The sequence below is a fragment of the Jaculus jaculus genome, chromosome 13 (assembly GCF_020740685.1).
Source record: "Jaculus jaculus isolate mJacJac1 chromosome 13, mJacJac1.mat.Y.cur, whole genome shotgun sequence".
NCBI classification, from domain to species: Eukaryota; Metazoa; Chordata; class Mammalia; order Rodentia; family Dipodidae; genus Jaculus; species Jaculus jaculus.
Genome location: NC_059114.1, coordinates 25,046,591 through 25,059,606, shown reverse-complemented (window position 1 = coordinate 25,059,606; position 13,016 = coordinate 25,046,591). Strand labels below are relative to the sequence as shown.

The 13,016-nt window shown below is 49.0% G+C and overlaps 1 protein-coding gene across 4 annotated transcripts in view; it reads right to left on the bottom strand.

Moving 5' to 3' along the window:
• Positions 1 to 3,485: 3,485 nt before the first annotated feature.
• Positions 3,486 to 13,016, bottom strand: part of Camkk2 (calcium/calmodulin dependent protein kinase kinase 2) — a 63,014-nt gene continuing 53,483 nt past the window's right edge. For 2 of the 4 annotated variants that reach the window (XM_004670991.2, XM_045132389.1), the window contains 3 exons: positions 7,936 to 8,036; positions 7,452 to 7,494; positions 3,486 to 4,003 (listed from right to left, as the gene is read on the bottom strand). In XM_004670991.2, the coding sequence (XP_004671048.2) occupies positions 3,833 to 4,003; positions 7,452 to 7,494; positions 7,936 to 8,036 (315 nt within the window). In that variant the 3' untranslated portion in view covers positions 3,486 to 3,832. The remainder of the gene's footprint in view (positions 4,004 to 7,451; positions 7,495 to 7,935; positions 8,037 to 13,016) is intronic. The other 2 variants (XM_004670993.2, XM_045132390.1) reach the window with 1 other exon arrangement.

Sequence of the window (13,016 nt, the reverse complement as noted above, 5' to 3'; positions counted from 1 at the left end):
TCCTATTATGTAGCCCAAACTGGTCTTGAACTTGCCATCCTCTTGCCTCAGTTTTCTAAGTGCTGGGATTACAGGCTTGTGCCATCACCCAGGCAACAGGCCAAAGTTCATCACTGTTTTTATGCAGCATGGAACAGGACTCTCAGACTTCACCTGCTGATCCCTTACAGTAGGAAAGTTAAATTCAAAGCCAGGAGAACAATGCCATGGAGTAGAGTCACATTGGAGAGCTTGTTTGGAGGTTGTAGCAGGGGAGCACAGCTGCTCGTATACCCCTGACTGAAGACTGGTCCTCCTTTATTCGGGGAAGGTCATCCTCTGCGACCAAGCACGCAGCTTTGGGAGGGACGCACATTTAGCAGTGAAGGAGGAAGGGGACACCTGCCTGGCCAGCCAGATCAGCCGAGTCAACCCTGGAGATCAATGGGGTGACAGATGTCGCAGCCAGATCACCCTCACATCCTAGAGTCACATTTGAAATGCAAGGAGCCCCAGGCTCCAGCCTGGAAGCATCCCAAAACCGTGAGAACAGGCATGAAACCCCTCAGGATGCTGGGGCTCAGGTGCTTTGCTAACAAAGTCAAGGCCTCTGACAGCCGACTTCAGCTCACAGGTGATGGGGATAGAGTGTCACACAATGGACCCAACCCACAGGACATTTCTCATCGGATGGAAAATACTGCTGGCTGCTCAGCCTTCCAAGATCCTGCCCTTACCTTCACACTTCATCTTGTGGCTGGGTCACTTGGGAGCAGTTTGCGCTGGGCTATAGCACATGCATTCTGCCCTGCTTCTAGATATTCCCAGACACAGGTCTCAGACCACACTGAGCAGTAATGTCCCAGGGCATGTCCTACATCTGTTGGCTTCATTACTCTTGACTTGGGCATATGACCTGCTGCCAGCCTAAGGAAGGAAACCCTATGTAAGGACAGATGGCCTGAAGGAATGACCAAGCAAGCAAAAAACCCCAGAGGCGCAGGCTTTGCACCATTTTGCTGTCTGTTTATTTCAAGTTTACAGAGCTTAATCATCTGTGGAAAAACATTGAAGGCTTATCTTTTAAGTTCATGTACTTGTAAGTGATAAATACACAGTATTTAACTTTGTACACCTGATAAAAGGAAAATGCATAGTAGAAAGGATCAGGAATCAAACAGAAGCATCGGGCATTGAATAAATCACAGATAGAAAAGTTCAAAGTCCCAAGAAACTGGACCCATTAAGCTGGAGAAAGATGAAAACCAACAAGCTTGAGACCTTCCCTAGCACCTTGGAAGCAAGTGGAGGTTCTGTTTCTGCCATCAGCAGAGTGAAGCTCCCCTCTGGAAGGTGGTGAGAGCCACAGGCTTGCCTAGTGCCAACCTGTACAGGAGTTCCAGAAAGGTTTGGGGACAGGAGCTCTGCCCCATGGAAAGGCCAGACCAGATATAGCAAATGGCCTCTGCAGCCACAGGTGGCAGCTGATAAGGGGCTCCAAAAGGTGTCAGGTCACTGGCACCTGTGGGATTGTACAGGGAAGGTGGGAAAGATGAGAAGAGAAAGGAGGGTGAGTCTTGTGCTTCCTTCAAGGTGACAGGTGCAGGCTGCAGTTGCTTACACCACATTGGTCCACACACGAGCCAGCAGTGGAAAGGAACTATGGGCGGCATCCAATCTGTCCAATTGAGAAGCCAGCTTCTGCCCTTTCCTGGCAGAGCCAGCCGCAGAAAACTCCATGTTTGTGCTCTAATGACATAGTTACAGCCAGGTCTGCTTGTACTTTACATGGAGGGAGGGGCAGTTCCTTTCCACAGCTTTCTTTGGTGAAAAAGAAAAAAAGTTAATCAATGTGGACTTCCCAAAACCACCTGCCTGAATAGTCAGGTGCTTCCTGAAGTTCCATGGAGGGGAGAAATGGTATCACCCAATGTGGCTGTGTAAACATAGGAAGAAAGTTCTGCAAGTTTCTGCATGCTGCCTGCTCTCCTTGGGCAGGTAGGCCACGCGGCCAGGCCAAAGTCCATGCTGGGACTGAGCCTAAGGACCTGTTGGCTTTAACCACCACAAGGTGCTTTATTGCAAACTAGTCAAACCCCATCTGTTGCCAGAGGGGTGGAACTATTGGGTTGTTTCTCCATAAATTTAAAGCAGAAGGGCAAGAGGAAAACTAGGTCACAAAGACAATGCAAGCAAGTAAGGGGGCCTCCCAAGACTGGAGTCTTTGCCCTTCAGAACCAGCATGCCCTAATTCTAACTGCTTATGCGATAGCAAAAAGTCTGGTTAAACTACGGTCAAGAGCTTAAGAAACTCTATGGAAGCCAAGAACGCTTGGACTCTGCAAGTGGCTGGACACACAGGTCTTGTTCTGTCTCTCAGGAAGTGCCTCACCTAGGCTCATGAATAGAAACTACAGGACAGCAGTCTTCTGAGCCATGGTCCTGACATGACACCATATTTTAACCAGATCCCCTCAAAGCACTGGGGAGCAGAGCCTGCATTCCTCCTTAAACTTCATATTCACCCCGTGAGGCTCTGGGCAGTCACCCCCAAACCTCCGCCATGCTTCCAACATTGTTTACAAGTCAACAAGATTAACTTGTGCTCTCTAGGCTTATGGGGCTATGAAAGGGGAATGTCCCTTGACAAGCCTGGCTCCCTTGTCCCCTGAGAATGCTTCAGGTTCCAACAAGCTTCTCTACAGGGGTGCCCCAATGCCACTACAAGAACCCTACTAAAGCTTTGACCCTAAGGATGGCCATTTGTGCCTCAGCCAAGTGATAGTATGTCCCAAGTGTCCCACGGGAAATTGGTTAATATTGAGGATGAAAACAAAACCTTAGCAGTCCCGAGAGCACACACGCAACAGACATGCAAAGCCGCAGATGGACAGGCATGGGTTTCATCCGTGCTCACTCTGATGGCGCGCCGGAAGCCACAACAAAGAACCTGGAAGCTCGATTATGTAATTTCTGAACTTCTTTAGAGTTCAGTCCAGTTAGAGACTTGAGTCTTAACCCATGTAATATACATGGAAGTGTAGGATTTCACCCTGAAGTTTTTATCATTTTACAAAGAGATTTACCAGAGCTCAGCTGATCTCAGAAACCCACTTTGAGCAGCTGACATAAAGAAATGCATTGAGCCCTCTAGACAAACCTTTTCCCACCAGAGCTGCCGAGTGCCTTCCTAGGGTTGTGAAATCCCCTTTGAGAGCACTTAAACTTCAAGCCCTTTCAGTTTCCTGACTATAATTTTACCCATAAAAAAGTAAAAAGTCCTTCTTACAAATAAGTTGCATCAAAGCTCCCTGCAGCTACTGAGGGCTAGCCCTGTTCTTCCGCAGTTGGGAAGGTGCCGTGGCTTGGCGTGTACACAGGTCACACCCAACCTTTCACTCCCTCTCAAATGTAGCCACATACTCTGTGGCCCCAGCCCCTGGGGGTTTCCCTGCTCACTTCTCCATGCAGTTCAAACCACACACACATTCACTTGGTACATCTGACATGGTTCTGAATTCACAATGAAGGATTTTTGGCATAAAAACATTTTACAAAGCAATTGTCCCAAAATGCACAAGGGTTCAGGTCTGCAACTCCTTAACACCCGCTGGTCTGGCCAGCCAGCGGCCAAAGTGGACGTCATGGAGTCGGTTTGTGTGTGTGTGTGTGTGTGTGTGTCCCCTTAAAACAACAAAGAAAAAAAAACAAACAAACAAATAACCAGAGATGACAGTCAAGGCTCTACACATGTGCTCAGTTTCCGTAGGACATGCTACTATGGAAACGCAGGGTGCAGCAGCCCTGTGTGGCGCCACACAGCCAGGCATGTGAGGTCGAGTGGTCCAGGCAGCTACTCCGGCTCCATTGCCTCCTCGGGCTGCAGTGGAGGCATGGGTGCAGGGCAGCTGGGGGCTGGAGCTCCCCAACTTTCCACATGGGGACCACCTTTCACAAGAGTACTTCCTCCTCCCCCACGGGGGCTGGCTCGGGGCCTCGGAGGCTGTCTTCGCTGCCTTGCTTCCTGAGCACCGAACAGAAAACCAGCATTAAGGTTCAGAAAAATGATGGCAGAGCCCTGACCTGTACCCCCCCTTTGCACACCATCTGCCCAAGTGTGTCATCTCTCACCACCTGGGATGTGATAACCGTTACCTGCTCTCCCTTTACTCTTGTTCCCTTCAATTCTTCTGCCTGTGGAAACTGGGAGCAAGATGTGCCAAAAATAACAAGGAGCTACAGAACAGATGCTAAACTATGTAACACCCCAAATCATTGCATGGGTCACAGTTGTAGAAGGCAGGTCCCACAGTGGGGCATGTTTTCTGAGAATCTGAGGGCCCTGGGCTCTCCTGTTCCTCTAAGCTAGAAATTCCTATGGAACAGAAGCTGTGATGCTTGTCCTGTCACTCCCAATTACGCTCCTAGGGCAGTGGCAGGGCCTGCGTGCTGGGCTGGAATATGCAGGCCTTCAGGCAAGGTTACCAGCAATCACCCAGCTCAAGGGCAGACCTTGGAAAGAAGGCAAGGCCCTCCCTTCTCAGTAAAGTCCTTGTGTCACTGAAGAGCTCACCATACCCACTAAAGCTGCCTTCTGTGACAGCAATAAATGAAGTTTCATTAGAAGGGAGGGTCAATCTCTAAGGAGGGGGTCCAGCCCCTGGCCTCTAAAGCTTATAAGGAAAGCTACCAGATTCCCCACTCAGGGCTATTGTCCATCATTCCCAACAACGATTTGTAAGCCCTGTCCCCAAGCAGGGGATATCATGATGTCTGCACAGACCTAGGAAGAAATGTCTCTTTGAAAATCACATTATCTATTGGCTTGTGGTTAAGATCAAGTGAAAATCATTATCTGGCTTTTAATGTTCCTGACACAGAACAGGAGATGAAAGCTCCTGGGCAAGTAAAAGCTGCTCCTAGATATGAAATCAGGTCCTCAGGTTCTACCCTCGAAGCTGCCAGCTGATCCAGACTGAGTCTGGCTGCAAAGAGCAGGCAGGCTTCAGTCCAGGGTCTCTCATGACCCGATAAATTCTAGGCGCTCCCATGGGCTGCAGGCAGGGAGCCCCAAATGTTGCTGGGACAACCAATGAGGGGCTAAAGGGATATTGAAGCCCTGTGAGCCAAGCTCATTCTGTTGGTATCTTGCAATTCTGATTACACTGAAAATAAAAAAGAAACAAAGAGGGTTGGGGATTTAGCTCAGTGGAAGAGCACTTGCCTCAAAAGTGTAAGACCCTCGGTTCGGTCCTCAGCACTGAAAGGGGAGGGGAGGGGAAGAGGGAGGGCAGCCTTGTTCACAGGTAGGAAACATAATGGCTGACCTTATGGAGAGTAGAACAAAAGAGCTGAGGAAAGGCTTCCACTCAAGCCTAGAGCAGAGCCATCTGGGAGCGAGGTGAAGACCAGGGCTGCTTAAAAGCACATGTTATTGTGAGTGCTCATGCAACTCCCTGGCTCTACTCTGGACAGCTGGCTTCTCTCAAAAGCACAAACAATTCCCAAACAAACAAGTATTCTCCTAGATCACTACATAAGCCCTGGCTCCCAAGGTATAGGCAGCCAATAGGTTTGCTCTCAAGCCAACTGCTAACAAAGTGGAACAGTTTCCAGTTGTACACTCATGTTCACGCAGCACCGTTCCTTTGTGACAGCCACAACACAAAGACAATGTCCACTGATGGATGAGTGGATAGACAAAGTGTGGCCCATCTGAATATTATTCACTCATAAAAATGAATGAAATGCTGACATGCTGCACCATGACATGTGACACTGAGGGAAAGAAACCAGACACAAAAGCCACATATGTATGACTATTTAAAGGAAATGTCAGACTAGAAAGATTGCTTAGTGGTTAAAAGTGCTTGTTTGTAAAGCCTGATGGTCTGAGTTCAATTACCCAGTACCCATGTAAAGGCAGATGCACAAAGTAGCATCTAGAGTTCATTTAGCATGGCAGGAGGCCCTGGCAACATATTCTCCCTCCCCCTCCTCTTAAATAAGTAAGTAAAAATATTATGTGTGTGTGTGTGTGTGTGTGTGTGTATGTATAGAGAGACAGACAGACAGACAGACAGACACAGAGGGAGAAAGCACACAAATGTCAGGCTGGAGACATGGCCTAGCAGTTAAGGCATTTGCCTGCGAAGCCTAAGGATTCATGTTCAACTCTCCAGGTTCCACGTAAGCCAGACACACAAAGTGATGCAGTGCAAAAGGCCACACAAGGGTTGCACATGTCTGGAGTTCGACTGCAATGGATGGAGACCCTGGTGCACCAATTCTCTCTCTCACATTAAAAAAAAAAAAGGTCAGTTTGTTGGGCTTGTCCCCCCTCCCAAAAAAAAAGCAAATGTCCAAAATAGGTAAAAAAAAATTTTTTTTTAGTAGAAGATATGAAAGTATGGAAGGTTAGTTAATGGTGGGAAATAGGAAATTTGGGTGGAAATAGCTCAGAAGGGCAAGGTCTGGTTTTGGGCTTCCACTGTGGTAACTGCCAACTATGACTATACCATATACTTCAAATGGGTGGGCTATGGTACATAAATTATCAGTACAATAAAGTCAATGCTTTTGTTTTGCACTGCTAGGAATGAAACCTAGGGCCTTGTGCACGGTAGACCAGCTCTCTTACCAAGAAGCTACAGCCTCAACCCTTAATAAAGCTGCTATTTTTTTGTGGTGGAGGGTATTTTGAGCTAGGGTCTCACTGTAGCTCAGGCTGACCTGGAATTCACTATGTAGTCTCAGGATGGCCTCAAACTCATAGCAGTCTCCTACCTTGACCTCCCAAGTGCTGGGAAATAACTGCTTTGGGAGTGCCCATGTTCAGTGACAGTGAGGATACTGGCATCTCAACCCTGCTGCAGGCAGAAGGGGCAAAAATGGCAGCAGAGTTGCCAACCAGGTCCACTCAGTTTTGCAAAGACAGAAGTACTCATCTGTCCTGGGAGGTAACACTGGCCTGCACGTATGGAAAGACGGCTGAGCAGGAGGGGAAAAGTTCAGATCCTTCATGGGCTAACCAGCAGAAGACTTATTTTCTAGATCTTAACCCACCAGAGAGGAGTAGGTGCTGAGGAGCCCTACTGTAGAGCCATGGAGCATAGCAGGCCTGCTCTGCACTCTGACCATGCACACATCAGTGAGCATCCCGGTGCAGCAACACAGTTTTAATGCCATTTACGTGCATGAAGTACGCGGGTGCTCAGCTGGGCCTGAAGGCCTTGGTGAGTTCACAGGCATTCCCAGTGGAGCGCCATGCACTGCAGTATAGCCCACATGCACACCCACCGTCGGGCCCAAGCCCCTCAATTTAACCCTGGAAGCCCTCAGTGAAGGAGACACAGAAGCCTGAGCTAGAAGGTGTAACTGCCAGGAGGAGACACCCCCGTGCTCTGCAGCTGCCCCGCCCCCAGGCCCCTGCAGAGGGGAGGCGAAGGCACAGGCAGGCAGGCAGGAGTTACCTTTGGCTCAGACAGGGGCTCCCACTCTCTGGTTGTTTTTTTGCTGGAATTGCCAGAGGGAGGGAAAAGGGAAGTAAGAAGGGACCCTTGGAATGCCCACCACCCACCCAGAGCAGCAGACCCCAGCACCGGCTACAGAGCCAGGACGAGGGCCATCTTTTTCAGCAAGCGGGTGGACCTGTCTCTGTATTAACATGGAAACTCCCCAAGCAAGATCTCGTGACTCACCCATCACAGGGCCTAACAGTCCCCCTAAAACACCAGTGCTTGTGGGGCTACAGAGTGCTATGGCCCAGACACCCCCAGTGGAAGCATGAATTCCCTAAGGAAGGTGACACTTCAGTGAAGACAACTGGCATCTCACGGATGCTGGCAGAGCCCAGGATGTAGTGAGAGCAAAGCCAATGGCTGCTGAGGTCCCCAGTATGCTGGAAAGGTCTCCAAGTCTATCCCCCAATCTGAGAGAAAGGTGGGAGACACTCACATGAGCAGATTTCCAGGTGCTGACAAGGAGCGCTCCTCCCGCCGGCTGCACTCAAAGGGGTTCCCAAAGGAGCGCTTGCGAATCATGGTCTTCACCAGGATCTAAGAAGGGAGAGCACCCAGTGACAGCTCTGCCACAAGGGAAGTTCCTTCCTGTTCCCTATCCCTTCCAGGTTCCAGGGCTCACCGCTCTCAAAGGGCAGCAGCCTTCCTACCCAGGATATCTAGCCAGTGCCATTCGTTCCCCAGCCACCAAGTTAAGTTCCAGGATGTGGGGCTGATTCTGTCTCAGCCCACCAAGCCCCATAGGCCTATGTTCCAGGAAATGTGGCTGCATAGCCTTCGGCCATACCTGGTACCACCTGTGTCCCCTGGGCCATTACTAGGTGGGCCTTCCTGGCCCATTCATCTTTCTCATCTTGAAGGTGACCCCATCCCACCCCAATGAGAAACAAACTTTTACACATGTGGTTTAATTCTGGGGGTGAGGCTTCTTTTACAAAACTAAGATAACATTTAAAAATGATAGATTGGTGAGCCAGGCGTGGTGGTGCACACCTTTAAACCCAGCATTTGGGAGTTAGAGGTGGGAGGATCACTGTGAGTTGGAGGCCACCCTGAGACTCCATAGTGAAGTCCAGGTCAGCCTGAGCTAGAGTGAGAACCTACCTCAGAGAAAAAAAAAAAAAAAAAAAGACAGATTGACCACTCTAAAGTACAGTTGCCCCTTGGTATTCAGGGGACATCCAGAACCCCATGAGCCTGCTAAAATCTGTGGAATGGTTCAGTATTTGCATATAACCTGTGCACATTCTCTTGAATACCTGAAACCCTCTCTAGATGATGTATAACAACTAACACAATCTAAGTGCTATGTGGTCATTCCATGGCATTGTTTAGGGAATGAGAACCAGAGAAAAGAGTCTTCATATTCAGTGAAGATAAAATTTTCTTTTGTCCCTGTATTCCTGACCTTGAGGTTGGCTGAGTTCACAGATACAGAAGTCACAGATATGGAGAATAACTGAATACAATTCAGTAGATTTTGGCATATTTACTTCACCATGATTCAAATTCAGATTTATGTGATCTGACAAAGAAACTTCCCATCTCTCCCCCACAGCTTTTGGCAACTACTACTCTTTCTGTCTGCACGTTTACCAATGCTGGTTACTTCCTACAAATAGAATCGTACTGTCCATGGCCTTTTATGTCTTACCTCTCTCACTTAGCAAAATTTTGTTTATTTTAAAAAATATTTTATTCTTACTTATGAGAGACAGAGACAATGGGTATGCCAGGGCCTCTAGCCACTGCAAACAAACTCTAGATGCATATTCCACCTTGTGCATCTGACTTACATGGGTTCTGGGGAATAGAACCTGGATTCTTGGGCTTTGCAGGCAAGTGCCTAACTGTTAAGCTATCTCTCCAGCCCTATTTATTTTATTTAGTTATGAGAAAGAATGTATTGCCAAAGCCTCTAGCCACTGCAAACAGACACCACATGTGTGTGCCACCACATGCATCTAGCTTATGTGAGTTCTGGGGAATTGAACCTTGGGTCCTTGGGCTTTGCAGGCAAGCACCTTAACTGCTTAGCCATCTCTCTCTGAAGATAGATAGGTAATTTTTTGAGACAGGAGCTCATGTGGCCCAGGCTGGCCTTGAACTTCCCATGTAGTCAAGAATACCCTTGAACTTCTGAACCTCTTGCCACCATTTGTGGTTTATGTGGTGCTGGGGATTGAACACAGGGCTTCATGAACACTGAGAAAGCACTCTACCAACTGAGCTATATCCCAGCCCTTAGCATCATTTTGAAGTTCATCCATGTCACAGCAAGCACCAGTGTTTCATCTCTTTTATGGCCTAATAATATCCCTGTGTGTGGCTGGACTACCTTTGTGCTCATCTATTCACTGTCTGGCAAACATTTGGGTTGTTTCTACTTTTTGGCTGATGTGAATAGTGATTCTATGAACATCTATGCTCCTACCTTTTTGTTTGTTTGTTTTTCAAGGTAGGGTCTCAGTCTAGCCCAGGCAAACCTGGAATTCACTACAGAGTCTCAGGGTGGCCTCCAACTCACAGTGATCCTCCTACCTCTGACTCTCGTGCGCTGGGATTGCAGACAGGTACTACCATGTTGGGCTTATGCTCCTACCTTTGTGTAAGCACATCTTCTACACAGAATGCTTTCATTTCTGTTCAGTGTATACTAAGAATGGCAGCTCTGAATCTTACGATAACTCAATGTTAAATATTTTGAGGACATGTCAGACTTTGCCACAGAGGCTGAGCCATTCTAATATTTCTCCAGCAGTGAGCAAGGGTTGGTTTCTCATGGTGAGGTGAGCTGGGAGAGGGATACCATTGTCACTGAAGCTGGGAAACATCCCAGGGCACCAAGCATAGCTGGTTCACACATTAACGTGACATGAGGTTCCACGAATGCCCAGGGCCTGGGCCTAGTTTGCCCTGTGCCTCACTCACCCTACACCAGGCTGGGAGGCAGCTTGGCTGGGGAGCCAGGCTGCCTGTGGAAGGCAGCACAGGGCACAGCTGTGGCTCAGTGGTCTACCTTCTGACCTCTCCCAGTCTGTCCTTTATCCTTCTCAAACCCATTCTGATTCCCTCACTCCTGAACTTGGAATTCTTCTCCCATAGAAGTTTGGAGCTCTGCTGCTGCTGACCATGGAACCCTGGAAAGTTCTGGAGCAAGGGAGCAAATTAATCCCCCTTGGAGAGGCTTTGCAGCACTACATTCTGTGATGTGACTTGTCAAAGGAGCTAGGGTCACTGAGGAGTCCGGCTTGGACCCTCACCCCTCCTTCCCTCACAGCACAGTGCCTCTTCAAGTGATTTCATGTATAGACTGAGCTTCTAATTATTTTCAAGGGTTTGTTGCTAAGAAGAAAAGGAAGCCAGGTATTGTGGCTCATCCCTGTAATCTCAGCACTTGGACGTGAAGGCAACAGATCACAAATTCAAGGTCATTCTTGGCTATACAGTGAGTTTGAGGTCAGCAACCCTTCAAAAGAAAACAGAAGAGCAGAGAAGAGAAAAATTTGTAAAAACGCTTTCATTTACAAAAGGGAAAAATACCCAAATGTCTTTTTTTTTAAGTGTGGTTTATCTGTATAGTGGAATGTTATTTGGCCATAAAAAGGGTTGGAGAGCTGATACAAAGGCCACATAGCATATAGTCACTGATGCAAAGTATTCAATACAGTGAACCCAGAGACAGAAACAGGTCCTTGGGTGGAGAGATTGCTTAGTGGTTAAGGCACTTGCCTGCAAAGGACCCAGGTTCAATTCCCCAGTACCCACACAAGCCAGATATGCACAAGGTGGCACATGCATCTGGAGTTCATTTGCAGTGGCAGGAGGCCCCGACACACCCATTCTCTCTCTCTGTACCTCTCTTTCTCTCTCAAATAAATGAATAAAAATATTTTTTTTTTCCAAAAAAGAAAGCAAGTCCACAGTCTTCTGGGATGAGGCAGGGTTTCTTATAGGGTGAAAATGATTCAGACATAGGGAGGTGACAACAAGCACTCTGAAATGATTAAACACAACTGTGACTTCAATAAGAAACGAAGATCACTGGGCATGGTGGTGCACGCCTTTAATCCTAGCACTGGGGAGGTCGGGGCAGGAGTTTGAGGCCACCCTGAGACTACACAGTAAATTCCAGGTCAGCCCGGGCTACAGCAAGACCCTACCTTGGGGAAAGGCCAGTCACCTAGAATGAAGGCTATACGCCATCAGGCTCTGTGGTTGTTGTCCACTCTCCTGCATGGCACGTGCTCAGCAGGCCTTGGAACACACTTGACCCTTTCCTCCACGCCTTGGTAGGTGTTGCTCCCTGGGGTAATTGCCTTGCCTCATCTGTATCTGTAAGTGTCCCCTCCAGGCACCTCCTGCTGGCTCTGATCCCATGGGAAAGTCACACTTTTGTTTTGGTCTATCTTTCTCACCAGCATCCCCTGAGGGTTGGCATCAGACCTTGCTTATCTCTGTCATCTTGAGCTAGGCACACAATGGGCACTGAGTATCTGTCCTAATTCCCTACATGGAACACTTTCTAGTACCTGTTTGCCCGTCCCTGCAGGAGCTGTCCATGCTCTTAGGGGTGAGATTTAAACCTCCACCTTGTTCTGCTCCAGCAGTGCAGGCTTTCTAGAAGCTGAACCCTGTTATGTGGTTCCCTCTTTCTGGGCTATCTGCTCCTCACCAACCCCCTCAGCTGGTTAGCACCCTGTCATTGTCTCCATGTTCATCCCCTTGTTCCAGGAAGCCACCACTGATCCATCACAGGGCCACACATTCCTCCACTGGGGACATGCCTTACAGCCTCTCCACTGTATTTGCACACATTTACCTGTGTGACCACCATCCGCCTCCCAGGGTGGCCGGACCAGCCAGACCTCTCTGCCCCCTTGCCTGAGAAACTGCTCTGAAATGGCTCAAGACCCATTTCCTGAGTGATAGATGACTCCTCCAGACCTTCAGGGCCAGGCACTTTCTCCTAATAATGAGCAGAGGGACAGACTGGGGCAGGCCCAGAGCCACCACGGTGGGTACAGTCAGACCCCAGCTGTCTCCCCCACCACAGTACGGAGTGGGTGGGTGGAGTAGGAAAAGTGAGTGGGTGTGGGTGAGTCTGGAAGAGTGAAGGTCATGCAGAGCCCCAAGCGGGGGAGAGGAGACATGGATGAGTACCCAGCCAAGGGGCTCAGGCTTTGAGGGAGAGAGGCAGTGTGGGGTAAGCAGGAGGAGCAGTGCAAAGCTGGAAGAGCAGGAGCCAGTTCTCAGGCTCCTGAAGGGGCTGGGTGCTGGCTGTGCGGATAGTCCAATGCCTGCTGGCCTACCTGACTGCCTGGCCAGTACTGGCCACATAAAACCTAGGCTTCTAAGTGGCTAAAATGGCCTTGGGCTCCTTGGAGCCTGGACCTCTGGAACTCCTGACACTAGACCTCATCTAAGGCTGAGAGCAGGCAGTGGGGCGATCCCCACCCCTGAGATCAGGCCCGAAGTCTTCACATACAGCTTCCTTCCTCTGAGCCAGGATCTAAG